The following is a 27,336-nucleotide window of genomic DNA, read 5'->3' on the forward strand; positions in this document are numbered from 1 at the left end:
AGTCAATTTTTCGCTTTTTCATTTCATCATTTTCAACTTTTATTCTTTCCATAACATTGATTATTATTTATATTTATATTTCCTATACAAAGCAAAAAAGATAAAATGTTACCGTCAAATATTATCATCATGACATATATAAAGTCAAATAGTAGTAGTAGATATATTTATTTTATATATAAATATAAATCATCATTGATGAAAAACGAATATTATAAATATATGACGTTTAAAAAAGAACCATTAAAACCAATGATGAAGAAAATAAATATGTTTTTTTGTTCCGTTTGATGTTTTGATACGGTGCTAGAGTGTATTTTTTTGTTGCCTTTAATTTTGGGATAAGATTTGAAATAAAGATTTCGTTGTCAATGTTTTCTAACCTACAACATAGATATTGTGGTCATTATTATTGTGATTTTTATGTTGTTATTATTGTCGATTGTCAATGATTGTCCATCGATAATCTCAATGATGATGATGATGATGGTGGTACACATATAGTTTCCATTCAATCATCATCATAATTTTTTTCCCCATAAATGGATTGGATAGTTGAAACGGTTTTTTTTTCTTCTTCACTTGTTTAGATTACCTCTAGATGTATGATGATGTTTGTGTGATTATCGAATTCTATTATGTTTTTTTTTCTTGGAATATGTTTGTCTCTCTGTGTATTGGTTGTTTGTTTGTTTGTTTGTTTGTTAGTATCATCATCATCATCACCATTGTTAACTGTGGTACCAATAGTTTTTTTTCATTGTTATAAAAAAATACTCAATAAACACATTGACCAGGTAATCATTTTTCTTTTTTATATATACATACAAAACCTGTTTTCCCTATTCATCCATTCAAATCTGAATGATTGATCTATTCTTTCTTATTACAAATAATAATAGATTGATGATGTTGATAATAACGTTTTCTTCATAGTATTTAACAGTAGTAGTCAAGTTATAATACATTTTGAATGTTTTTCCTGTCTCTTCACTCTTGAAAAAATTAAACTTGAAAAAAATTTATTAAAATTGTTTTGATATCAATGTCTGTGGGGTCTTAATTTTATTATTCTTTTATATAGCACATACACACACACAACAACAACAACAACAACAATCAATAGCTCAATAGGTCAAAAATGTAGGTCTTAATCGATAATTATCTTGACATAATAATGACTATAATCCATACATCTTCTTTGGTCATCATCTTCATCATCATGTTGATACAGACCATTTTTTTGTTGGTTTTTTTTTTAAATTTTTCTATGTGTTTACATTGAATTTCATTCGAATTGCTCTCTTGAAACAAGATAGATAGATAGTAGTCTTTTTTATATCAAAATTAATGGCTTCAATAATGATGAAGAATTTACGTTTGTTTTTCTTTTTTTTTTTTTGATGTAAGAAAATCAGTAAATTTGTTTTTTTTGCTAAATGATTAAATGGTAGAAAATAAAATGAATGAAAAAAACACAAAGAAAGAAAAAAAATGCGAAATTCCGTTGGCTTTTAATCGATACAATCGATTTAATGGATATGGAATTTCGTTTTTTTTATAACAAACAAAAATTCTGATTCTGATGATGATGATGATGATTATAAACTCGTTAGCTACAACCACGGTTGCAAAAAAATGTGCGTGCTTTTAAAATACCATTTTTACTATCATGAAAATTCTCTAGTTTTTAGTCATTCGTAGTCATCATCGTTTATTTTTTTTTGCTTTTACTCTTTTTTATTAAATTAATCGAATTAATTGTGCTACTTTAATTTTTACTTTCACTATTCATTTCACTATTTGGTTTGGTGTTCTGTTCGGTGGTTCTGGGATTCTGGTACTATAGTTGTTCCTCTTTTTCTCTTTTCTTGTATCTAGCTGAATTTGAACTCCATATTTCATTATAACTTCTGTTACTATTATTACTTTTTATTATTGGAAGTATAAAATGTACATCATGACGAAAAATATTTTCTGGTTCTACGAGCTCGGGTTTCTTTTTCTTTTTCTTCATTTCCCTCTGCAAGTTTGTTCCGTTCTCTATCATGTAGTATTCTATCATCATCATCATCATTAGATTCACCAAAAGTTAATTCTAAATGAGAACAGAATATAAAAAGGATGTTCGTTGTGTGTGTGTGTGTTTTTTGTGTATTTGGTACATCGAAGAAACAACAGACAAATAATTTAGTTACAAAATAATGAGATGATTTTTGTCTGCATCATTTTATTCATCATCATCATCATCATCATCAAATTCTATCTGGTGATCTTTGTATCTGTGATGTAAATTTTTTCGTTTCTGGGTTACAACACTACTATAGTTTTAAAAATAAAAGAAAATTTTAAGCTAATTGAAAAATATCAAACACAAACCGGCTGGTATCGATGTATTATATTCTTGTTTCTTGGCAGCAGCATACAATAGAGAAAAAAATTGTAATTCGAATTTCCCCTTGAATTTGAATGATTACTTTCGATCATTTAATGATGTTCATGTATTTGTGAATCTTGAACGAAATCGAATCAACTTGATCTTGATTCGTTTTCGTCAATGGAATCTACAAAAATTCCAAACATTCATCTATGGCACACACACACATACACACCGAGAATGAAAGTACATTGGAAAAAATCATTTCAATTTCTAATTGATGGCCAACCCTAATCGTGTGTGTGTGTGTGTGTGTGTGCAAGAATCATTCAAATGATTTTTGGATATGGTTTTTTTCTCTTTTTCCATGTTCAATCATTGATGAGCATATTTATGTTTCATTTTCATTTAAAACATTTTTTTTAAACGATAATCGATTATGATCAACGTATAAATGTTTATTATTTATCTCTATCTCTATTTTTGTTTGTGTTTATAATGTTGTTGTTGTTGTTGTTGTCTGTTGTTAATAATAATCACATAATATTATGATTGAAATGAAAACTTTTTTTCTACTTTTCATTCCAAAATGTTTCTGTGAATGAAAAAAAATAAAATAAAGAATCTATTCCATGTCACGATTATTTACAACGATGCAATTGATGATGATGATGATGAGCTATGAATGATTCGTTGATGAGCAACTATTCAATGATTAGATTTAAACGACGGTTCGTGAACATTGCACGATCAATCGAATTTAGTTTTTTTTCTCGTTGTTTTTGTTGTTGTTCAAAGCCTTAATAATAATAATAATAATAATGATAATGATAATGCTGCTTATACACAAAGCCCATCATCTAATCACCATTATCAAGTCTTTAAATTCAATCAAATTATTGTTTATTGGTGGCAATGATGATGATTATGATTATGATCATCATAGCAAATTCGCAGAATACACACACACACACACACAAGATGATAATGATAATTTGCCAATGTATTTAATTATCTTCATTTTTAGCTTTTTTTCTATTGTTTATGGCCAATTTTTTTTTTGGTTCGTTTGTTGCAAAAATAAAACAGAAGGTCCATATGATGATGATGATGACGATGAACATTTGTTACAGAAAGAAAACAAAAATTTTCATATTCTGTTTCACATTGATCGTTTAATTTTTTTTGTCTGTTACAAATAACAGCTAATTGCCGTTAATTGCAGCATATTATTTATTAATACCTTGCTTTGCATTGTTTGCTTCATTATAAATTATTGCAAATCAGCCAGTCAAAGAACAGAATTTAGCCGATGAGCACAACTGTCTGTGTGTTATGTTCAACGATGATTGATCATCAAACTAAACAAAACACGGTTCGACCCGTCCATAGACCAACATATAGAGAGAGAGAGAATGTAAAAGCGGGACTGATTGGCGACACTGATTCATTAGACATTGACACACCTCCATTTTTTACCCATTTTTTTTCTATTTGTATTTGTCGTAAACGATTCATTTCATTTGTTTCTACTGTTTATTTGTTTATGTATATGTGTGTAGAATATAAATAAAATGCAAATATAATAATGATATATTGTCGAAAGGTAAAGAATGAAAAAAATTTTCCGTTTTCCTGTTTACCTGTTGTCACATCATCAAACAAATGAAATGAAAATTCAATTTTTTTTTTGCTACAATGAAGAAATTAATATAACATTTAATCAATGGATTCGAAAACTGTGATTTTTTTTTGTTTGTTTTGTTCGTTATAATTATAATGTTCATCATTATTATTTTGTTTATATATGGTGATGATCATGAAAGATTTGGTTCTCTTATTTTCATAGAAATTCGTAATAGAAGATTTTTTTTCACTTTAATTAACTCTTCTTTATCGTTATCGATATCGTTTTTGTTGTTGTTGTCTAATTACAGCTTATCATTATCATTCAATATATACCGAAAAAAAAGTCATCGACATTTGATTCTTACACTTTTCTCAGTGCCAGTGAACCAAACTTTCGTTGTTCGTGACTTTGTTACTTTAGTTTGTTTAATAATATTGTTTTTTATTTTCTCGGTTCAAAATCCACTCTTGGTGCCCTATTAGCAAATCATTTATTCTCAGTTTTTTGTTTTGTTTTTCGATTTTTTTTTCGAATAATCGGTTGTTGTTATTATTATTATTATTATCATTGAATTTACAAGAAATGTACTTAACTAGGATTGGGGGGAGTGGTTCATTCCTAAAAAAAAATACAATTGACAACATAATTGCCTCATCAATTCATTCAGCCTTTTGGTCCTGTTTTTTTTTCTTAGGTCCAAAGTCGATTGTCGAGTCAGTCAAAAACCCTGTGTGTAATAGAAAAAGTTATTCACTGCCTTAAGCTTTCGGGATTCTTTATGCCTATGGTCTTTTAGTTTTTTTTCTTTTATTTCATTTGTTTTCAAACATTCAAACTGCTCGTATATATGTGGTGTTAGTTCAATTTTTTTTGTTTTTTGTTAAAATTTTTTATTTTGTTTCTTGCAAAAACAGCAAAATTCATCTTGTTTTTTTTATGTTCAATTCAGAATCGTTTCAACCAAACAATGATGATAAAAAACAATTTTTCTTTCTTCTGTTTTTTTCGGGTGCTTGGATGCCAACACACACACACACACACACAGATTTATTGTTTAAAATGTGAAAAAAAAACTTGTAAAGAATGTTGAAAACGAAATGAATTTTTTTTTGTCCATATTCAACAACAATTCATTCATCTTTGAATGAAAAAAAAAATTTGTGCAGCATTTCATTCATTAAACATATACGAATATATCATCAAAGACATTATTTTGTCCACATTTTCTTTCTCTCATTCGTATGTTTTTGATCTATACACACAACATTTCTCTTCTTTTGTTCGTTTTATATTCAAAATATACATATACTTTTTTTTCTGGTCTACAATATTCATTTTCTCATTTTCACTTGCATATTAATATTTATTCATCATCATAATATTGATAATTAATGTGAAGAGCAGCCCGTAGAATTTGTAGTGAATTTTTTTTCTGGTTCACTCAGAGATTCACAAACACACAAATGCACATTCGATCAGACATTTTGGTAGTCGGGAGTTTTGTTTGGTGTTTATTTTCAATTCATCTCATTTTGTTGTTTGTTTGGAACGTTGTTTTTTTCTGGATATATGGTTGCAAGCTGGATCCAAACATTATGTGTTTTTCGTTTTTGCACATTTAACCCGATTTTTATTTTTTTTTATGTTTCTGGTATGTCCACGATCTCCTCCTATTCGCTTCACCACTATATTCCATCATTATTATCATCATAGCTTTATTCGATGGAACAATAGAAAAACAACAACAACAACAACAAGGACGTCATTCTCTATTTATTTGAATGGTGACTTAGTGATCATCACATATAAATATTCAATGGAATTCATTCAACGATTCTGATAATCAATAATTCATTCACTGTTCATCTGTTGTTGTGCTTCATATCATCATCATCATATATTCTCTATGTAGATTCTGAAAGAAGAAAAAAAAATATGTCACCAAAAGCAAAAGCAAAAAAATAATAAAATTAAAAAAAAACATTGTGTTTAAATTCAATGCATTATTCTTTTATGCTTATGTGTGTGTGTCAGGCCCACCAGCCAACTACAATTATGATCTCAAGGAATTGTCAGTTTCGTGTTTTTCACCATCATCATCATCATCATTTCTCTCAACAATAAAAATCTTTCCCTAAATTCCATGTCCCACAAAGTCAGATGTTGTAAACATTTTTGTTTTTCATTTGCAACAGAAACACACAGACTGAATTAAAAAAATAAATATAAAAAAAATGAAAACAATTCTCAACATCATCATATTTGAACGTTTTTGACAGTTGTTTTTAACGACAAAAATTATTTTCAAAACAAAAATTACAATTCAGCCATCAGAAATTCTGCGAAATATTGAATTAATTATATCAAATGTAATTTGTTATTATTATTATTGAAAAAAGAGAAATAAATTTATGAAATTTCATTTCATTTGATTTTCACATATTTCAATATTTCATTTTTATTGATATTAATCATACTTTAACTCTTTTTTTACTATAGTTTTGAATAATGTAGCGTGAACTGAATTATAACATACACATTGATCATGCAATGTCCACTTTAATTATGTTCATGATTTACGAATTAATATTTCGTTCTTCTGCATTATTATTAATTGGTGATCGCAGACACACACACACACACGCACACGTTTAGCTACTTTTTGTCTGCTTTGAATGAATGCAAGAATTTTTTTTTCACTTGTCAATTTGAATCAAATCATTCATATCATCATCATCATCATCATCATCATCAACAACAACCCGATTACAAGATCAAACGGGAATGTTGAAAGTTTTCTGGCTTTCTTTTTTCTGTTGGTTAAAAGTTTTATTCATTCTCGCCCACCATTCACTACCACTACCAATAAAGATAATGACGAGTTAAATCATTTTTCTCTTGATTGACTGTTGAACTGATTTTCTTTTTTTGCGATGAATTGAAAACTTTTATTAGAATTCCTATCAATTACTTTATTTATTAATCGATATTGTGTCATTCGTGTGTGTGTGTTCATCAATGTCATCATCATTTGAAACCTTTATAATTATTATATATGAGATGATGATAGAAAAGAATTTCTTTTATCATTCTAGATCCTTTGCTTATCTATCAAATGATTCTTATTATTCATTAATAATATTTTGTTTGTATGTGAATCCAATTATGAAGTCGTATATATGTGTGTATATTCCATATTATTCTGGTTAACTTGATGAAGGCTATTCTGGTTTTTCTAGTTAACTCTATTTATGATGATGTTTGAGAATGTTTCATTCAGCTTTTTCTTTGGTAAATAGTTTTGTTTTACCAAAAAAAGGATTCTTTTCATTGTTATTAATTTTTCTTTTTTTTCTGATTCTATGATCCTTTTTTTTGCCACCATCATCACCACAACTAAAACACTCACACGTCGTTGGATGTGGGTGGGTGGTTCAATGAATGATTATTGTTTTTTTTTCACTTTTTCTCTTTTATATAAGGACATTGATAGATGATGGATTCTTGGTGCGTGCTTGTGTCTATGTGTGTGTGTGTGTGTTCACTAATAACAATAATAATATAATGAAAAGGATTCTTTCGTTTTTTTTTGCCACACACCGAAATTCCATTTCTTATTAACTTTGGTTGGCTGAATCTAATAATTCTGTAATAATAATAATAATAATAATAAAACGAAAAAATTGTGATGCTTGAGTTATAAACAAAACAAAAAAAAAAATACAGTCGATTCGATTTTTTTATTCCTTTCTCTCTCTCTCTTTTACTTTTTTGTTAGTTACACATCATCACATCACATCTCACACACCCCTCTCTCTCTGCCTCACTACTATTCGAAATGTGAAAATTTAATTTTCAATTGCAATTTCTCATATTATATTATTTTATTATCATTATATTTGTCTTGAATTAAATTGAAGAATGATCGAAAGAGAGAGAGAGAGAGAGAGAGAGAGAGAGAGAGAGAGAAATCTTCAAAAAGTCTCTTGTGTGTGTGCGTGTGTATTTTATTCTTTCTTCATTTATTTTTTTTTTGCTGGAATTTTCACTTCAAAAGCCAATAGGTTCCATCGGAGAGCCAAATGAAAATTAACAGAATCAAATAAGATTACTTTTTTTTTAGCGAAAGCCAAACCGATAACGAACGCATAAAGGCCAAAGACTCAATGTTGATGATGATGATCATATTATTGCCATTTATTTTTTTTTCTTCCCGTTTTCAGCTATATTTGATACTATTGGAATGAAGTATGAAGTATAGTGAAGTTTGAAATGAAGTGTATCTGTATGTGTATGTGTGTGTCGTATTGTAAAGCCAATGAACCAAATTAATTAAATTACAACAACTATAGTGAAACAATAGAAAACAATGTTTGAAATACAATAAAAGTATTTAGAATCAACAATATTATTATTGGTTTAGAAAAAGAGAAGAAAAAATAGAAACATTTTTCTTTCTTTTTTTTAGTTAAAAGAGCATTCTCGATTCTAATTGATTCATTCGTCGTCGTTGTTGTTGAAATCGTTTTGTTTGCCTGGCCGCCGCTCTTCTTGAATCGAATAATGTGTATTTTTTTTTTGCTGTATATTTTTTCAATTTTTATTATTATGATTCTAGATTCTTGATCCATTTTTTCCTATCTAATTCTACATCATTTGGGTTGTGTGTGTAGCCGGGTACACTTTAAGTACAAAGAATAATAATAACAGCAACAAGAAATATATAGCTACGTTTATTTTTTTCTTATATTTTCCAGTTCTTTGCTTTCTGGTACGCTCTAATTATTGGCCAGCCAAAAAAAAAAAAATAAAAATAAAGAACTGAAACTCAAATAGAATAATAACAGTTTCCGGAATTTTTTTTTCGTTTGTTAAGATGTTCCAGACACACAAACATATTTCCACCAAAAAAAAAAAAAAAAAATTCTTGATGATTCATGTTCATGGTTTATGGGGTTTAATTTATACTTTTTCAATAATCAAATTCCTTGGTCTTTTCATTCCATCTTATTAATCATCATCATAGCCATCATTTTTGATTTATCATTTTATCATATCCCACATAGTTTTCAACAGCTGATTAAACATTATTTACTTTTAATTAATGTATATTATATTATTTGGGTTGATTATTTGGTCTTTTCACAAACATAATAATAAGACATGTGACATCATCCTTTTCAGGATCAGATAAATTATATATTTGAATGGACATTTTTTATTTTTTTATATTCTTTGCTCATGTTTATCATATTCAATGCTCTCAATTGCATTGTGTTTTTATATGTGATATGACATGAAATTCGATAATAATCGAAATCAGACAAAAAACGTCATGTTTGAATCTTTGTATATATGGTAAGAATCTTTAATTTTTTTTTGTCTGTGTTTCATTCATATTCAATTCTATAATTCTGGTTTCACATCAAATATTAGTCACTTTTATCATGTTCGATGATTTTTCTCTGTTCTTGTGTTGTTTTATTTTCGTCTTTTGGTTTCTTATTTGAATTGCTTGGCGTGTCTTGTCTTTTTTCACCCGTTTTTTTTTGAAAAGTGTTTTTTTTTGTGTGTATACGGTTCGAATTCGTTTTTTTATTTTTTATTTTCTTGACTTTCATATGACGATGATAAAAAGTGAAAAGGCATAAAGAGAAAAAAAAATCGTGAGCAGAATTCTTATTAGAATCTTTTGAATGTACTCAAACACACACAGACAGACAGACATTCTGTTATGTTATATACTGTTCTGTACCATTATTATCCATTGGTTTTGGAGTCTATCCATATTTTTTTTTCATTTTGTTTTTGTTTCTTGCATCTTGGATCAACGATTCCAGTTGATGATGATGATGATTATTATTATTATTTCAGATATGATACTGATAGAATAAGATGAAATGATTCATAGCTGATTCATATTTGCTGTGTCCTACTTCAATGATTATCACTGGCTATACTGTTTTTTATTTCGCTGTTGTTATGCATGATGAATGATGACTGACTGACTGACTGATTGTTCGATCCAAATTATCCATGTGAAACATTTTGGATGGGAGATCCCTTTCTTTCCTTTCTTTTATCGGTCCAATTTTTCTATAATATACCCGTTATCTAATCTAATCAACACTACTTTTGATGAAACTCGATGATGATAATGATAATTTTTACGGCTTTTTATAAAGAATATTGTAACAGAGTATATTTGATAGTAGTTGGTCCTAAATCCTTAACCAGAATCACACACACATCAAGCTCATATTTTTTTTTTAAATAAGGCGCGTTGCTATGAATTTTTACTATTGATTTTTTTTTCATCACTCTTCATCATCTACGTTTTTAGTATTTTTGATGGAAAATTCGTGCTGTTTTGACATTTTCCAGTTTTTGTTGTTGTTGTTGTTTGTAATAAATAAATAAGAAATATGAGATGAAGATGATCAAAATTCTCCTTTTTGCTTCAAGAGCAGAGTGAAAAGATTTGCTCGCTTTTTTTACAACTAAATAAATAAATGAAAAAATAGAACAAACAGGAAAAAGAAAAAATTAGCATTTTAATTAAATAACTATTTTACGCGGTTAGCGATGGGTGTGTGTATTTGTTGTATGTTCAACGATAATGATGTCCAATGTATTCGATATGCTCTAATTTAAATTTATGAAATTTTTTCTTTTCAAGTTTTACGTAATTAACTAATTTTTTTTTCTCCTTTCTTTTATATCGTAGGTAGTTGAATGGATGAATTATATACGCCCGAATGGGAAAAAAACTTGTACTAAATAAGTTTGTTGAAAAAAACTTGATTATTCGAAGCAAATTCGGTAGCTGGAAAATGTAAACAAATTTTCCGATTATTGAACAAAGTATACCAGGAACAAAAACGAGAAAAAAATTATTTTTTTAAATCAAGTTTATAATTAATTTCATTTATTTGTCATGATGGAATCGATGACAAGATTTGGTCGTAGTATTGGTCGTCATCCAATGCCTATACCACATTCAGAAGATTCTGAAACTGATGAATATAATGTGATCGATTCGGATCGACAATATGAACGTATTGGTGATCGTGGTTCATCCACCGGTACTACATCATCATCACGATCATCAAATCATAATGGTGCCCTTGTTGATCCATTAATATTATCACAAGGTGCTCATCATATTCATAATGCTCATAATCTATTTATTAATAACAATCATAATAAGTCATCTCAATCATCATCATCGCATACGAATACAATGGGTAAACAACATATGCCAACAACAGTCATGACAACTACATCGGCAGCGGCGGTCGCACATCCAACACATTATGCCGAATCAGCAATCTATCGAAGATCTCGTGGTAACGGTGGCAATGGTGTTTCTGGATCCTGTTTAGGATCACCACTTGATTCTGAACCACCTCCATTGATACCTGAGTCACAATTATTTATATCGGGCACAAATGGTCCAAACCAATCAGTCAATTCACTTTTGGAACAAGGATGGAAATCTCAGCATTCAACATTAGAATTTGGTCATTTGAATCATCATCATCATCATCAACATCATTTAAATACACAATCAACGCCAACACAACCACCATTATCTAACCAAAATACTACCATTCTATCAAATCTAGATTCAACAACAAATACTTCGAATGCAACGACCACTACTTCGGTCCATCCAGTCAACATGGCACCAGTTTATGAATCAGCGTGTTTGATGCGAACAGCTTCAGGTTCGCTATATATTCCAAGTGGTAAATATAATTCATTTTTATTCGATTTTAATTGTAAATTTACCATAAACATTTATCATTCAAAAAAAAGATAATAAAGGAGCTTTCAAGCCATCAATACAGTCAATCAATGAATTTACGATTGGAGGAACGTTAAAAAAACCAGATCGGTGAGTCATTTAATTTGAATAAATTAAATTGAATTTTTTTTTTGCTAATTACTCTAATTTTAATCATCATTGAATGGTTATTTTATTCCAAATTATACATTAATTTAACAGTAGATTGCCAACGGTTGGTGCCAATCATAGTCATTTTAGTCGACCATTGGCAACACATCTGTCTGGATCACGTTTTCGCAAAATCTTATCAGTGCAATGGAATTGGAAATATACAGCCATTGCATTCATATTAATCTCGATGGCATTATTGATAGCAATAACATATATAATGAGTATGTGATTCTAATTACCCAATCGTTTTGGATTATATAATTCCTCAAAATAAAAAAAAACAATTATTATTTCAGGTTCAGCATTATCAGTGGCCAATATGGCTCAAAATACAAATTGTCCTGTGATGGTAGATGACATACTTGAGCTTAATCCAGCTGCTGCACAGCAGCCACAACCATTACAACCATCATCATCATCATCAACGAATCCTGGTGGAGGAGGAGGTGGTGGAATACCGATCATCGGAATTGGTAACAATAATAATTTTCTTGGTAGAAATAATTTTCATGCTGGTGTTGGTGTTGGGCATTCACGAAATCCTTTTAATAACCCTTATCCTTTTGGAACAACCATAACAACAACAACAACAACAGCAGCAAGTAAGAATTGCTCGAATAAAGAGAGAAAAATATGAAATAGAAGTGAAGACATTATCATTTGATGTGATATTGATAATAATAATAATAATAATGATGATGCATGGATAAGAAAAAATCATGTGCATGACAACGAAACCTGAAAAAAATGAAAAATTGGCATCTATTTTTTTACGGCCAAATTTTCGTCTTCTAGAGATGAGTAGTTATTAGTAGATTCAGATCAATATTTAGGCCTACTAAATGCATGATGATGATGATGATTCACTCTTATCTTATATATTCCTATAGTGAAATAGTTTTTCGTGGCATTCATTTCTAGTTTGATTGATCCAGTTTTTTTTTATTATTTTTTTTACCCAAATTCTTCTGCGAAACAAATTGAAAAAGCAACTGGTTTTATGATGATAATGATGTGACACGGATAGGTCACACCATGGCCAATACTAATGTCAGTTGATGATGGTCGTATGCCATCATCATCATCATCATTATAACGATTATCGTTATGACATTTTTTATCATCATTTTAACCTGGTCGATAGTTACATGAAAAACATGTCTGATCTGATCGTCTGTTGATAATGATTCCTCATACATATGATGATTACTGAATCTGGTATTCCATTATAATATGACCCAAAAGATTGAAATCTTTTAAATGGCAATGAATGAAAGAAAAAATTTTTTTTTAATGGCGATTATAGCCAAGTGAACTATGTGTGTTTGTGTCAAGTTGCCAACCAAAAAAAAGTACATAAATTTCAAAAAAATCTCTTATATTTCTTGTATCCTTTTTTTCAGGTTTATCTGCACTTGGAATTTATATTTTTCTTACATTTTGTGGTCAATTAGGTTTAGGAATTGTTTTTTTTCTGGTGTTATTATTCTCTCTTACAATCATGCCCAGTATAGACAAAATTACAATGAATTTAATGATTAATCATCATATTGATCGTCGGAAAACAAAATAATCATGAATATATTTGTTCATCTATGGCAGCAACTACATATATTTTTCTATCATCATTCAAAATGATAAATTGATGATCACAACTATTCGATGATAGGCTTTATTGGTGTCGATGATGACACTAACAGCAATATCAATAATGATGATGATGATAATTGTGTAGGGGTGTACACCTTATATATTCGGAATGGAATCGGCATGTATGTTCTCATATAGCTAACCATTATAATGGTGAACAATTTGTCACTTCATTTTGTAGACTAATATTATATTTTGGAATCCCTGTGATCCTAGTCATTGTAGTTTTATATTTGTTTTCCTCTTTTTTTTCAGTTTATTTCATCATCATCATTGTCACCATGATGATGATAATAATCATTGATATTTTATATAATCATTTACAGAGCTAAGCACGTCCATAACATTGATACAAATATGAATCTCATTCTCTCATACAGCAGCATAATATAAAACTATAAGCCATATAACAACAACTAATCTGACCAATCTTTCTTCAATTTTCTCTTTTACAATATATATTTGGGCCACAATTCTCTTATGGGGCCATTATAATTACGATTCATTATAATTATCTATTCTGTATTTTTTTTTGGCTACCATCATCATGATGATGATGATGATAATAATGATGAGGTGATGGTGATTGTAACAGTGGTTGAACGAATTGGTGTACATTTCTGGATCATCATCTTTTGGATTTTTTTTTTTGAGAGAGACTAACCACCACCATCACCACACACATACACATATACTCGAATCGACATATATATTTCATCGATGTCGTTGTTATAAATATATCTAAATCTATTTTGTAACTAATTCCATTGTCGTCATATCTGTTTCATTCAAAATGTGTATGTGTGTTGTATGCTATGCTGGTCCTGTTTCCGTGATCCATTATATGCTACATGTTCCCATTGCCTAAAAAAAAAATTTGGTCGACCGGTCGATTCTGGTCGTTTGTGTATTGCTTTATCGCACTTATTTCTAATTTACTTTACTTCGATTCAAGAATCTTTTTCTTTTTTTTTCTCTCTCTCTCTCTTTATTTTGTTCGATCACGTATCTCAATCATATGTCCTGTGTGTGTGTGTTTTTAACAACAACAACAACAACAACAAATAAAACCATGAGATCTTTATGTGAATAGATAGAATTCGGATATGATGATGATATGTAGTTCCATTCCAGTTTCATCATCATCATGATTCTAGACAAGAATTTCTAATATGCTCGTTTCGAATTCGAAACGTGTATAAGTTTTATTCTTTTTTTTGCTCTGAATTTTAGTTTTTTTTTATTTTTTTGGTACTTTGCTTTTTCATTTTCAGACTCTTAAATTGTATATATTATATCATATCATATCGTGTATATACCACCATATCGAAACATTCATTCACTCACCAAATAATTAATGATGAGGAAAAAAAATTATTATTTGGTTTACACACACAAATATAAATGATACTTTTTTGAATCGTATTGAACCAAATTGGGATAGACAAATTTTTTTTCTGATTCTTGATAATAAAATGATAAAGCAATTAGTTTCGGGTTAAATCCAAATTAACCAAATGAAAACAGATGCTTTGATCATGATAAGTTGATCCGAAAACGAAATGAAAAGGAAAAAAATTGTTACGTTATTATTCTTCGAGATTACATTCATTTATTGTACGACAATTACTCAATCGATCAACCTTTTTGTTTGGTTGGTTCTACACGTTTTCATTTTTTTTTATTGTTGTTGATTGTTGTTATTCTGCCTTTTATTCCTTTCCTTTTTTTCTCTTGAAATGAATGCCTTTGTATCTGATTCGTGATTTTCTTCTTTCCACCCTGATTAACATCACACACCAATATTAGTTTGAATTGACATTATTTATTCATTTCACTCCTTGTCCCATTAATTTTATCTCTTATAATTAACCAATTCTTTTGGAATTCGTTTTATTTTGATCAATTTTTTTAACATTTTCATTTATATATAAACTTTGTATAATTTTCAAAGAAAATATAGCCAGTCATCATTATGTGCCATCATCGATTTCATCATTCACCAATATCCAACAATTAGGCCGTACATATTCACAACGTGTGCCTTCATTTGGTTATTGGCATCTACGATATCATCAATTGGAACCAAGTCTGGTCAAATTTAATCTTAGTTTACCATCATCATTTTCACAAACAAATAATATGGGTGGCAATAGTCCATCGGTATTAGCTATTTATGGTAATCGCGATAAACCAGCTACACATACACGTTATGATTTTGTTGAATTCATTGATCGTGTACTCATGGCAACCAGTGCGACAGCCAGTTTAGTTATTGGTCGTCAACGTTTGAAACGGGCCAATGAACATCATTCAATGGCCACAATGCACATCATACAGAAAGAGTTTACTAAATATCTGGATAATGGAATCTGGTTTTTAACATTGTACAATGATGCACCATTATATGTGGACGTTTCGCTCGATTTGTCATTGGCCACTGATGAATTGTGTCCATTTAATTGTCGAGGTCATGGTGTTTGCATTGCTGGCCATTGTAAATGTGATCCCGGTTATAATGGTGAAAGTTGTGATCTCAGTAAGTAATATTATTGTATATACCGACAAAATATATTTTGTTATTTTCGTTGTTGTTGTTGTTGTTGTTGTTGTTGTTGTTATTGTTGATAATGATGAGGAATTCAATGTTAGGGATTATAAGCTTCGAGTTTTTCGAGTCTATAGTAACTAATGATGATCATGTCGTATCTTTGCTTTTCTTTTTTTTTCATACAAAAAAACATTACAACAGTGACTTGTCCGGTTTTATGCTCTGGTCGTGGACAATATCTCAGTGGTGAATGTGTTTGTAACTCCGGATGGAAAGGAAAAGAATGCCATATTCGTGAAGATGAATGTGAAGTACCAAACTGTAATGGACATGGTGATTGTATTGATGGTACATGCCATTGCTTTGCTGGTTACAAAGGAGATCATTGTGAAAATGGTTTGTATGCTTGTTAAATTTTTCTTTTCATTCTTGTTTCTCTTTCCGTTTTGGTTGGAATTTTTTCTATTTATAATTTTCTTTCTATATCTATTTTCATTCATATTTTAGTCGATTGTCTTGATCCAAAATGTTCTGGCCATGGCCATTGTATGTCGGGTGTATGCATCTGTGGAAAAGGATGGAAAGGTGGTGATTGTTCGGAACCTGATAATGAAGCCACACATTGTTTACCGGATTGCTCCGGGCATGGAAATTTCGATCTACAATTACAGCAATGTATTTGTGATGAACGATGGTCTGGTTCTGATTGTTCACAAGGTATGTGGGCTTACTATTTATTGTTCCAATGAATTTTTTCTCTAACACTTTGATCATTAACGTGTCAAAGAACGATGCGATCTAGATTGTGGTACCAATGGTCATTGTGAAGATGGTGAATGTGTTTGTGATGAAGGCTGGAGCGGTGACAAATGTTTGACTCGACTATGTGATCCAAGATGTTTAGAACATGGACAATGTCAGAATGGAACTTGTATCTGTGCTAAAGGTTGGAATGGCAAACATTGTTCATTAGGTATGTTTAATTCTTTTTATATTTTTCCCATAATTAATTCTCATAATTTCTTATTACATCATTAGCTGGATGTGTCAACGATTGCAGTGAACACGGTGAATGTGTTCGTCAACATTTAACTACACCAAATGATGAACTACTTTGGGTGTGCGTATGTGAACCTGGTTATGCCGGTTTAGATTGTTCAGTTGCATTAGAATCTCAATGCGGTGATAATATCGACAATGACAAAGGTAATGATGGTCTGACTTTAATCAATCTATTCATCTATGTCTGGTTATCTATCCCTCTTTATCTGTAACTGACTAGCTGTCGTTTTGAATTAAATCTCATTTTCTTCTTTTTTTTCACTTATTAATCAAATGTGTACGATTGCAATAATAATTGAAAATCTTTTTCTTTTTTTTTTCTCTTTTATTCCATTCAATCATCATGTACAGATGGTTTGGTTGATTGTGCCGATCCGGAATGTTGTCAGAGTAAGTAAAATTCCATCCACTCACTCATATCATACAACATCAATACAATTCACGATATATACACCTATTTTTCTTGCTATTCATTCATGCAATTGAACTTTCATTTCCAATATGAAATATTTGTTTGTATGAGTGCGTCTAAGATTCTTATAAAGTTAGAGGGAGAGAGAGAGAGCTGCCTTCTATATGAATCTTGATTTTCTTTTTTCACCCAACAAAAAGCTGAATAGGATAGAAAAACTTATATACGATGATGAAGATTAATTAATTAACATTTGTTTTCAAATGTGAATTCATTCATCTCCTTCTCCTCTCTTCTTCTTCTTCATCTCCTGAGAACTTTAGCCTTAAAATTACTACAAAGATATATACAATCCATAGTGAAAAAGCATTAATTAATTTGTTTCCATTCTTTTGATCTCAGATTTTACAGAAAAAAATATATATTCATTTCATGTCAATCTTTTTTTCTTTGTTAAATGTATGAACATACTAATCACTTTCTTCTATTTTATTTTTTTTTTATTTGTTTGTTTGTTTGTTTTATCATCATTATCAACATGATGTTCATCGATATGAAAATCATCATCATCATCATCATCATTATTTTAATGTTAATGTAGGCAAAGAATGCGAAAGTAAACAGCTATGTTTTTCAGCATCAGATCCACAGGACATCCTGCTGCGTAAACAACCACCGGCCATGACAGCTTCGTTTTATCAACGAATGCAATTTTTGATTGAAGAAGAATCCGTACAATCATTTGCACAGAAAATGGCTTTCAACGATAGGTATGTTGTCATCTGGTTTATTTTTTTTTGTTTTCCAGTGGCCAATCCTTACAAAGCGAATTATTCTTTTCGACCATTTTTTATTCTATCAAATGCATCCTGAACGATAATTCTGTATACAGTAGTTAGTTCCAGATCAACATTTTCTTCAACGAAAAAAAAAAATTTTTCAACTGTCAGATTAGTAATCAATCGTCTACTTTTCCTCTGTCATATAGGATGCATTGAATTTTTAAAAAAATTTCAAATGTCAAATCTCATAATCTGTAGTGTAATAGTAATAGCTCGATAATTTGAGAAAGTTTTCAGATTTTTATTTTCTCCATCATCATTTGACAATCAACAATAACATCAATTATACTATTTTATCCTGTCTGTTGCGTAATATTTATTCGCTTTATTTTAGTTGCAACTTGCAAATTTATCAACAATCTGTCATCAATACTAATTTGTTTCTTCAATTTTTTTTCTTTCTCCTTTTTATTCTAATTATTCTTCTAATATATTGTTTCCTCAATTAACATTTGCTTCTTCATATAAATACGGATTTCTGCTATTCACAAACATCTTTTGAAATCAAAATGATCAATCTATTCAATTTTTCAAAAACAAAAACAAAAAAAAATAACTTACAATTTATTGACCTAACCCTACTGTCACTACTACTATCTTAATGCTTTTCTCTAACAACTACATTAATATGTAATGTACCTTCAACTTTAAAATCTAACAACACGATTTCTTTGCCATCATTATCATCATCATCGTTATCATCTTGTGTCATTTGAAAATTTATTCATAATCAATCATTCCGGTTTTGTCGCTTTCTTGTTACATATATAAATTTTTTTTTTCAATCCATAATGATGATCTGTGTGGTCTTTTAACTATTATTTATACACTCAAATTTGGTTGCCACGATCGACAAACATAAAAATTACGAACGAAATGACAGTTTACTATGGAATCGTATAAATGAGAGGTGAAATTTTCTCATTCTTTTTTTTCATCCTTTCACATTCTTTTTGTTTTATTTTTCATTATTAATATTTTTATTTCCATTCCTTGTTTTCATCTTTTTTCTGTTGATTACTTCTTTATGATGATGATGATGATCTTCATTCATTTTCTTTTTTGGATATTATTTTGATTTATTATTTCATTGTTGTTCGTTTAGTTTCGCATCATTCTTTCTTTTATTCATTTTTTTTTCGTTGCCGTAAATTTCGTTAATTTTTGTTTCTTGAATGCTTACAAATTCATTATTTTTCATTTTTTTTGCATTTCATTTCAATTTTCTTTTGTTTGAAGTTTTATTAAGAAAATTTCTGTTTATTATATCATTAATTTTTTTATTTTTTCCCCCCACTTGTAGTCGTGCATCAGTTATACGAGGACAGATTGTTGATTCTGGTGGATTGGGTATTACCGGTGTACGGGTCGGAGTTTCAACCGATCCATTCCTCGGCTTTACAATGACCCGTGAAAATGGATGGTTCGATCTTTTGGTTAATGGTGGTGGCTCGGTCACTCTACATTTTCATCGTGAACCATTTAAATCTGTACAAAAAGTGGTCAATGTACCAATCAACGAAATCATTGTTCTTGATAAAATTTCTCTTAATCTTGAAGGACAAATTTCTATTACAAATGATGTGGATAATAAGAAATCAGCTATTTGTTCTGATCATGATTATGATAAAATGAAACCGATTGTTGTTGCAACATGGAAACAACCATTTCAAAATAGTCATTCATCCGATCAATCAGCTGTACTAGCTGAATCACAAATTGTTCAAGAATCTATTCGTATGCCTGGAACCGGCATCCATCTGGTTTATCATTCATCACGTTCAAATGGCTATCTATCAACTATTGAGCTTCAACTTACACCGGATAAAATTGAACCAACATTACGTCTTGTTTATTTAAAAATATCTATCGAAGGAATCTTGTTCGAAAAAATCTTTGAAGCTGATCCGAATATTCTGTATACGTTTGCCTGGAATCGTCGTAATGTTTATAGACAAAAAGTCTATGGATTGGCCAATGCTGTCATTCAAGTTGGCTATCAATATAACAATTGTGCAAATGTTATTTGGGAAATGCAAACAGTACAACTAGCTGGTCATGATATGCCAATTTCAGAAATTGGCGGGTGGAATATTGATGTACATCATCGTTATAATTTTCATGAAGGCATTCTGCAAAAAGGTGATGGTAGCAATGTTTATTTGAAAAAGAATTCGAAACTTTTGACTACCAGCGTTGGAGACGGTCAACAACGTCCATTACATTGTTCTTATTGTAATGGATTGGCTAAGGATCAACGATTATTGGCTCCTGTAGCTTTGGCTTCATCTCCAGATGGAAGTCTCTACATTGGTGATTTTAATTTGATTCGTCGTCTTCGACCGGATGGAACTATTTCGACTGTTGTAGAATTGAGTGAATCATCCGTAGCCTATAAATATCATCTTGCTGTCGGATCTGTCGATGGTAAACTATATTTCAGCGATCCTGAGAAGCATCAAGTTTTTCGTGTGATCAGCACTGAATCACCCAACGATCCAAGAAACAATTTGGAAGTGTTTGTTGGTAGTGGCGTTAAATGTTTGCCTGGTGATCGAACTGCATGTGGTGATGGTCGTTCAGCACGTGAAGCAAAACTTTCCTATCCAAAAGGAATTGTTCTTGCTCCTACCGGTGAGCTTTACATAGCCGATGGAACAAATATACGAATGGTCGATACATTTGGAATTATCCACACGATTATTGGTGATCATTATCATAAATCTCATTGGAAACCAATACCATGCTCTGGTTCAACACCGATCAACAAATTAATTCTTCGCTGGCCAACACAACTGGCCATTTCTCCATTGGATCAAACTTTACATATCCTCGATGATCATATGGTTCTGAAAGTAACCAATGATAAACGTATCATAATAGTGGCAGGTCGACCATCCCATTGTCCGTCATACATTCATCATCGTCATCAAACAAACGACTCTGAGGATAAAAAAGAACTATCCGATTCAAAAGAACCATTGGCAACGTAAGTTTTATCTATATATTAAATCAGATCGATTAATCGATAATTGTTATTTTTTATAAACAGACAAGTATTCCTAGAAACTCCTCAAGCAATCACATTTGGACCAAATGGAGATCTTTATATTGCTGAAAGTGATTCCCAAAATACAAATCGTGTTCGTGTTGTGTCCGTATCCGATCAACGAATATCACGATTTGCTGGTGCTGATATCAATTGTTCATGTATGGATGTCTCTTGTAAATGTTTTTCACCTGATGATTTGTTAGCTGTGAATGCTCATCTGTCTACAATTTCATCGATTACCGTTACACCTGACGGAAAAGTTCATATCAGTGATCAGGAAAATCTTCGTGTACGAACAGTTTATTCTCCATTGCCACAACAGAATCCTTCAACCGGTGAATATGAGATTGTATGGCCAGAAACGCATGAAGTTTATGTATTTAATCGTCATGGTCAACATATTTCAACCAAATCAGCATTGACCGGCACATTGATTTATTCATTTGCTTATAATGTCAATGCTATAAATGGTAAAATCAGTTCAGTCACTGATGCAGCTGGTAACAAGATTTACATATTGAGAGATTATAGTAACCAAGTGAAAAGTATCGAGAATTCTCAAGGCGAAAAATGTCGACTTGCGATGAACCGACAAGGGCTGTTAGCATCGTTCACCACTTCAAGCAATTATGCCATAAAATTCAATTATCAAGGAAATTTGGATGCTTTGCTTACATCGCGAACTGATTCATGGGGAAAATCTACCTTGTATAAATATGATGAATATGGACGAGTAATTCAAGTAGTATTGCCCACTGGTGATGTCATGCGTTTAAGCAATCGTTTGGCTTTTGATGGAACAACGAAATTGTTGGTCACCTACAATGATATTGATCTTATGCGTTTAGACGTAGGCGACAAGTATATAAGCAAAAATTTATTGCAAGGGGATGAAATTTTCACTTTGGAAAGACTCAGTAACATTAATCCATCAACAAAAGGCTCATCACATAAATTGGCCATGAGGAAGCGTGATACAAGTCATTTGGAAATTGAATCAATGTCATCACCCGTGATTGCCGATTCATGGTCTAAAATGAGCGAATTATGGCCTTTACCGTCAATTATGAGGATCATTTATAATTCAGAAAATGTCAAACGTATTGAATGGAAATATTTTGTTAGAAGAAATTCTCCTTCATCTATGCCGAATAAGCTATCCGGTAATACAGGAAATGATCCGACAAAAAAACCATCATTGACGTCTATTGGTAGGAAACTAAAATTTAATGGAAATACCATCCTATCAATCGAATACGACAAAGATGCCAATCAACAAACTTTGTTTGATCATTCGACTCGTCCAATATTACATATGGCTTTCGATAATGTTGCTCGGCCAATCAAGTTTATATCAAACTTTAATCTAACACCCGTAGCATTGGAATACGATCAATTCGGGCGTCTGCTCAGCTGGAAACGTGGAGCATTATCACTTCAATTGTCATATGATTTGAAAGGTCGCGTGACCAGTGTCAAACATGGTGATGGTTCATCAACAGCCCTTAAATATGCCGATACGACCTTAGGTCCAACCGAAATTATCAAAGACAGTGGTAGTAGCCGTTACTTGCTTCAATATGACGCCAATGGTGGTCTAACCGCCATCATGACACCAGCTGGTCATCGCAATGAACTGTATCGTCAAGTTTCGCTTGGTTTCTACAAATTACTCTTCTTACCATCTGGTTTTCATAATTCATTCACCATACAATACGATGAATGGGGTCGAACCATAACCAAATTGTTGCCAAATAATTCCGGTCGAAAAGTAATGATATACAATTCATTGGGATTAATACAAACAGAACTTTGTGGTGCGGAAAAAACCGAATATATTTATCATACTGGAAGTGATTTGATCAAAAGTATAAACAAAGCTTCATCAGACAATTTTGATTATAAAGCCGAATACCGTCATCAAGGCTCGTTGCTTAAAGAAGAACGAATTCGTTTCAATCCTCGCACCGAACTTTCCAATTACAAACTTCGCTATAAATATGATGGTGTTGGCCATATTAACGAAGTTGAATTCGAGCTACAAGGACGAAATGTGGAAACAAAAAAATTAAAGTATTCAATGTTGACCGGAATGGAAGAAGGCGTAGATACGTTTATATTCAAACGACATAGTGCTAATGTTGTACAGATTGGTGATGAAAGATTGCTCAAAACTATTGCCACCGATTCATATGGTCGAATGGTTGGAATAACATTCTCGGTCTGGAATAAAGAACTCTTTTCACAAGTTATTCAATATGAACCACGTCGATCACGTATTGCTCAGTCTCGATTAAAATATGGTGCCAACTACATTAATAGCAATCATACATACACGAGCTCTGGCTTTTTGGAACAAGTTCTAATTAGTGGTTCTTCATCTGTATCGAATGTTGTTGCACGTTCACTATTTGGTTATGATATCGACGGTAATCTGAAAACCATACAAGAAGGTGATAACGAACTTAAGATCAGGTTAGTATAGATGGTAACAATATTCATTTTCTCAATGATTAATCATGGTTTTTTTTTCACAGACGCGATGAAGCTGGTCGAGCTCGAAGTTTTGGCGATAATGGTGAAGATCTATTCATGATCGATGAGCGTGGCTTTACCATTTCTCGAGATTCCACTAACAAATACATGTTGAATGCGAATGGCCAACTAACTGGTGTGATGCTTAAAGATGGAACTCAAAATGATTTGGCAATTTCTTATCATTATGATCATAAAAATCGATTAATGAGTAGATTCGTGACTAGTTCAAGTAATACACAAAATCGAACTCAATTCATCTATGATCAAACTCGTCCCTCATCAATCAGTCATTGTGTCATTGATTCGAGGATTATCGGATTCATATACGATACAAATGGCCATCTTATTGCGCTTACCATCGAAGGTACAAAATACTATGTTGCTAGTGATCATCTTGGCTCACCAGTAGCTGTCTATACCGGTGATGGTGTTTTAGTCAAAGAAATTATTCGAGATGTTTGGGGTAAAATTCTCAAAGATTCTAACCCATCATTTTGGCTGCCTATAGATTTCCGTGGTTCAATTAGAGATCCTTTGACTGGATTGAATCACTTTGAAGATGGACGAGTTTATGACGCATCAATCGCTCAATGGCTAACACCTAGTTGGGATGCATTTGATAAAGATTTATCGAACATGATTCATCTATATCGATTCGAAAACAATGATCCTGTCAATCCAGCACATTTTGTCGAAAAAATGGATGGTTCAATTGGCTCATTGCCAATGGCAAATATTGAATCATGGTTGCAAACCCTCGGCTATCGACTTGATTTTATTTTTGATGAACAAATTGAAACTAAACGTCATAGTTTCATGCAAAGCCCTCCAATCATCACATCCTTAAATTCTGAAAGAAAAAATCTGATTGAAATTTTTAATCATTTATCGATGATTCCAGAAAGTAAAATCAAACTACCTTTCAACTCAAATCCTGGAAGTTTTCTGGATATGCACGAAATATCAATTGCTATAATGCCATCACCATTGAGTGCAGCATTGATATCACGAACACCACGAATAACTACTGTCCACAGTATAGAAATCGATAAAAATCCTATCATTAATTCTGTGCTAACGAATGTATTTAACGGCACTTATTCATTGCCATTCCATTTGGTTCATCATTCTAAGGATGAATTCTTTTTCGTTCAACCATCCCAAAACGATGTTCATCAACGAATGCAACGTGATATCGAACAATTACACAAACTAGGCTCTATGGTCAATGTCAGTAAGATTTCAGATAGTGATTCATCATATTCAACTAGTCATTTATTGGTCAACACTGGTAATATAATGCTCAACATTCGTTATGGCGCTTCATTTGATGAAGAAATAAATCGAGTTGCACGATTAGCAAGACGTAAAGCTGTACAAGAAGCTTGGCAACGTGAAATTTATTATCTTCGACATTCACTTCCTGGTTTGGTCAAATCGGATTGGTCAACAGAGGAAAAGAAAACTTTGTTACATTCCGGAATTGTTCGTGAATATTTCGGATCCGACATTCATGGTATTGAACGATATCCACAATTGGCCGATGATCCAACTAATGTACGATTTAAACGAGATTCATCAAATCTTTTAAGTCGAAAACGTCGAAATCATTCAAGACGACAACAACGATCATCATCATTGATTCATGAAAAAATCGGATCATTAAGTTTGTAAATATCATCCAAGCTTTAAATAACATGATGATGATGATTGGAATCGATGAACTAGATCGATAAAAAAAAATTTTATATTTTTTTTCTCACAGAAAAAACTAATTGAAATAATTTATTTTCTTTTTCGAATGCATTGCACAATATTGTACAAAAACAAAACAAACATCAATGAATTCTCATATTCTTCTTTGTTCGTGGAAGATATACCTTCGAAATACTCACACCTATCAACACTCATTATAATATTAATAATTTGATTCTGCCAATCTTTGTTGTTATTTGTAAAATTATTGTTTTTCCAATTTTAATTATTGATCAAGCATCATCAATTTGTATAATGTGAATACATTTTTGTAATATTTTCCCATCGTCATTATATAATTGTCATCATTTGAAACTCATCAATGATTATTAATTTTTTTCAAATTCATCACATTTTTTTTTTAATTATTTAATTATTGTTTTTGATTTTTTTCCTGTCAATTATTGTGTATCATTTATTTAATGATTATTGATTTATATATCATAATTATGTGCTGTACAAAAATAATTAATTTATGTGAATGAATAATGAATAATAAAATTTTTATTTAAAAAAAAAATTGAAAATTTCTATCAATAGATGGCGATTCTTGATCAAAAATATTATTGGAAAAAAAAAATCCACATTCATCATCAATTGGTTTTGACCAAGCATTGATAACGCCATCTATGATCATTTTATTCAATGGCCATAAGTTAACCGGATTAACCCATTGACTACCAAGCGGCACATATGTGTGCCACTCAAATTTTCCACAATAGACCAGCGGCTCATATATGCGCCAAAAACACATGAAAATTCGAAAAGTTGGTCTATTTTGCGACCTTTTTTCTGTCTATGGCGGTAGTCGATGGGTTAATTATAAACAAACAAAATAATTGATGATGATTTTTCCATCTCATCTTGACCAGCAGCCTATTATATTGACAAAAAAAAAACAATTAAAAATGAGAAATGTTTTAATTTTTTTTCTTGACAACATGAGAAATTTTTCTCATTTGAACTGTGTCGTTCCAAAAAAAATTAATAATAATAATAAATACAACAATACGGAAACGGGCGGAGACCAGTTTTTATGTTTAACAACGTCTTGACAGCATTAGCCATAGTTTTCGTCTTTAAACGACGTTATATATTTTAATATTCAAATGAATCGTATTCATGATGGAATGATACAATTTTACTAAATTTGACGTTTTTTACGGACCATTTTTAGTGAATATTTTGTTTTCATCGTCATCATTATCATGAGAGAATGTTTTTTGAAAAAAATGAAATCATATTCTTCTCGATGCTGTTCTGAATTTTTGATTAAAGTTTTTAAATTCTTAATCACAACGATTGATAAATAATAAATGTATGACATGACAAAAATGAACAACGAATGAATTGAACAATCTCATTGATTCATTCATTTCTATTTGTGATAATTATTAGTTAGATTAGATATGGCACGCAAATGCGATACACATTTTCATTCATAAGGTGTGCATAGGGCTTCAACAACAACAACAAAAAAATAGCTCTCATTCGGTTAAAGGTA

General features: G+C 30.9%; 1 protein-coding gene across 10 annotated transcripts in view; it reads left to right on the forward strand.

Annotated features, from left to right (window-relative positions):
- Ten-m (teneurin transmembrane protein Ten-m) overlaps positions 1-26,352 on the forward strand; it is a 59,428-nt gene extending 33,076 nt beyond the window's left edge. For 6 of the 10 annotated variants that reach the window (XM_075728518.1, XM_075728522.1, XM_075728519.1 and 3 more), the window contains 15 exons: positions 10,735-11,758; positions 11,829-11,907; positions 12,019-12,191; positions 12,267-12,572; positions 15,575-16,159; positions 16,373-16,567; positions 16,679-16,888; positions 16,959-17,144; positions 17,210-17,377; positions 17,585-17,623; positions 18,247-18,415; positions 19,371-19,397; positions 19,791-21,476; positions 21,540-24,014; positions 24,077-26,352. In XM_075728518.1, coding sequence (XP_075584633.1) covers positions 10,945-11,758; positions 11,829-11,907; positions 12,019-12,191; positions 12,267-12,572; positions 15,575-16,159; positions 16,373-16,567; positions 16,679-16,888; positions 16,959-17,144; positions 17,210-17,377; positions 17,585-17,623; positions 18,247-18,415; positions 19,371-19,397; positions 19,791-21,476; positions 21,540-24,014; positions 24,077-25,751 — 8,787 coding nt within the window. In that variant the 5' untranslated portion in view covers positions 10,735-10,944 and the 3' untranslated portion in view covers positions 25,752-26,352. Of the gene's footprint in view, positions 1-9,186; positions 9,366-10,734; positions 11,759-11,828; positions 11,908-12,018; positions 12,192-12,266; positions 12,573-15,574; positions 16,160-16,372; positions 16,568-16,678; positions 16,889-16,958; positions 17,145-17,209; positions 17,378-17,584; positions 17,624-18,246; positions 18,416-19,370; positions 19,398-19,790; positions 21,477-21,539; positions 24,015-24,076 lie in introns of those variants that run through there. The other 4 variants (XM_047063255.2, XM_075728525.1, XM_075728523.1 and 1 more) reach the window with 4 other exon arrangements.
- Positions 26,353-27,336: the final 984 nt, after the last annotated feature.

The sequence above is a fragment of the Dermatophagoides farinae genome, chromosome 2 (genome assembly GCF_024713945.1).
Source record: "Dermatophagoides farinae isolate YC_2012a chromosome 2, ASM2471394v1, whole genome shotgun sequence".
NCBI lineage: Eukaryota > Metazoa > Arthropoda > Arachnida > Sarcoptiformes > Pyroglyphidae > Dermatophagoides > Dermatophagoides farinae.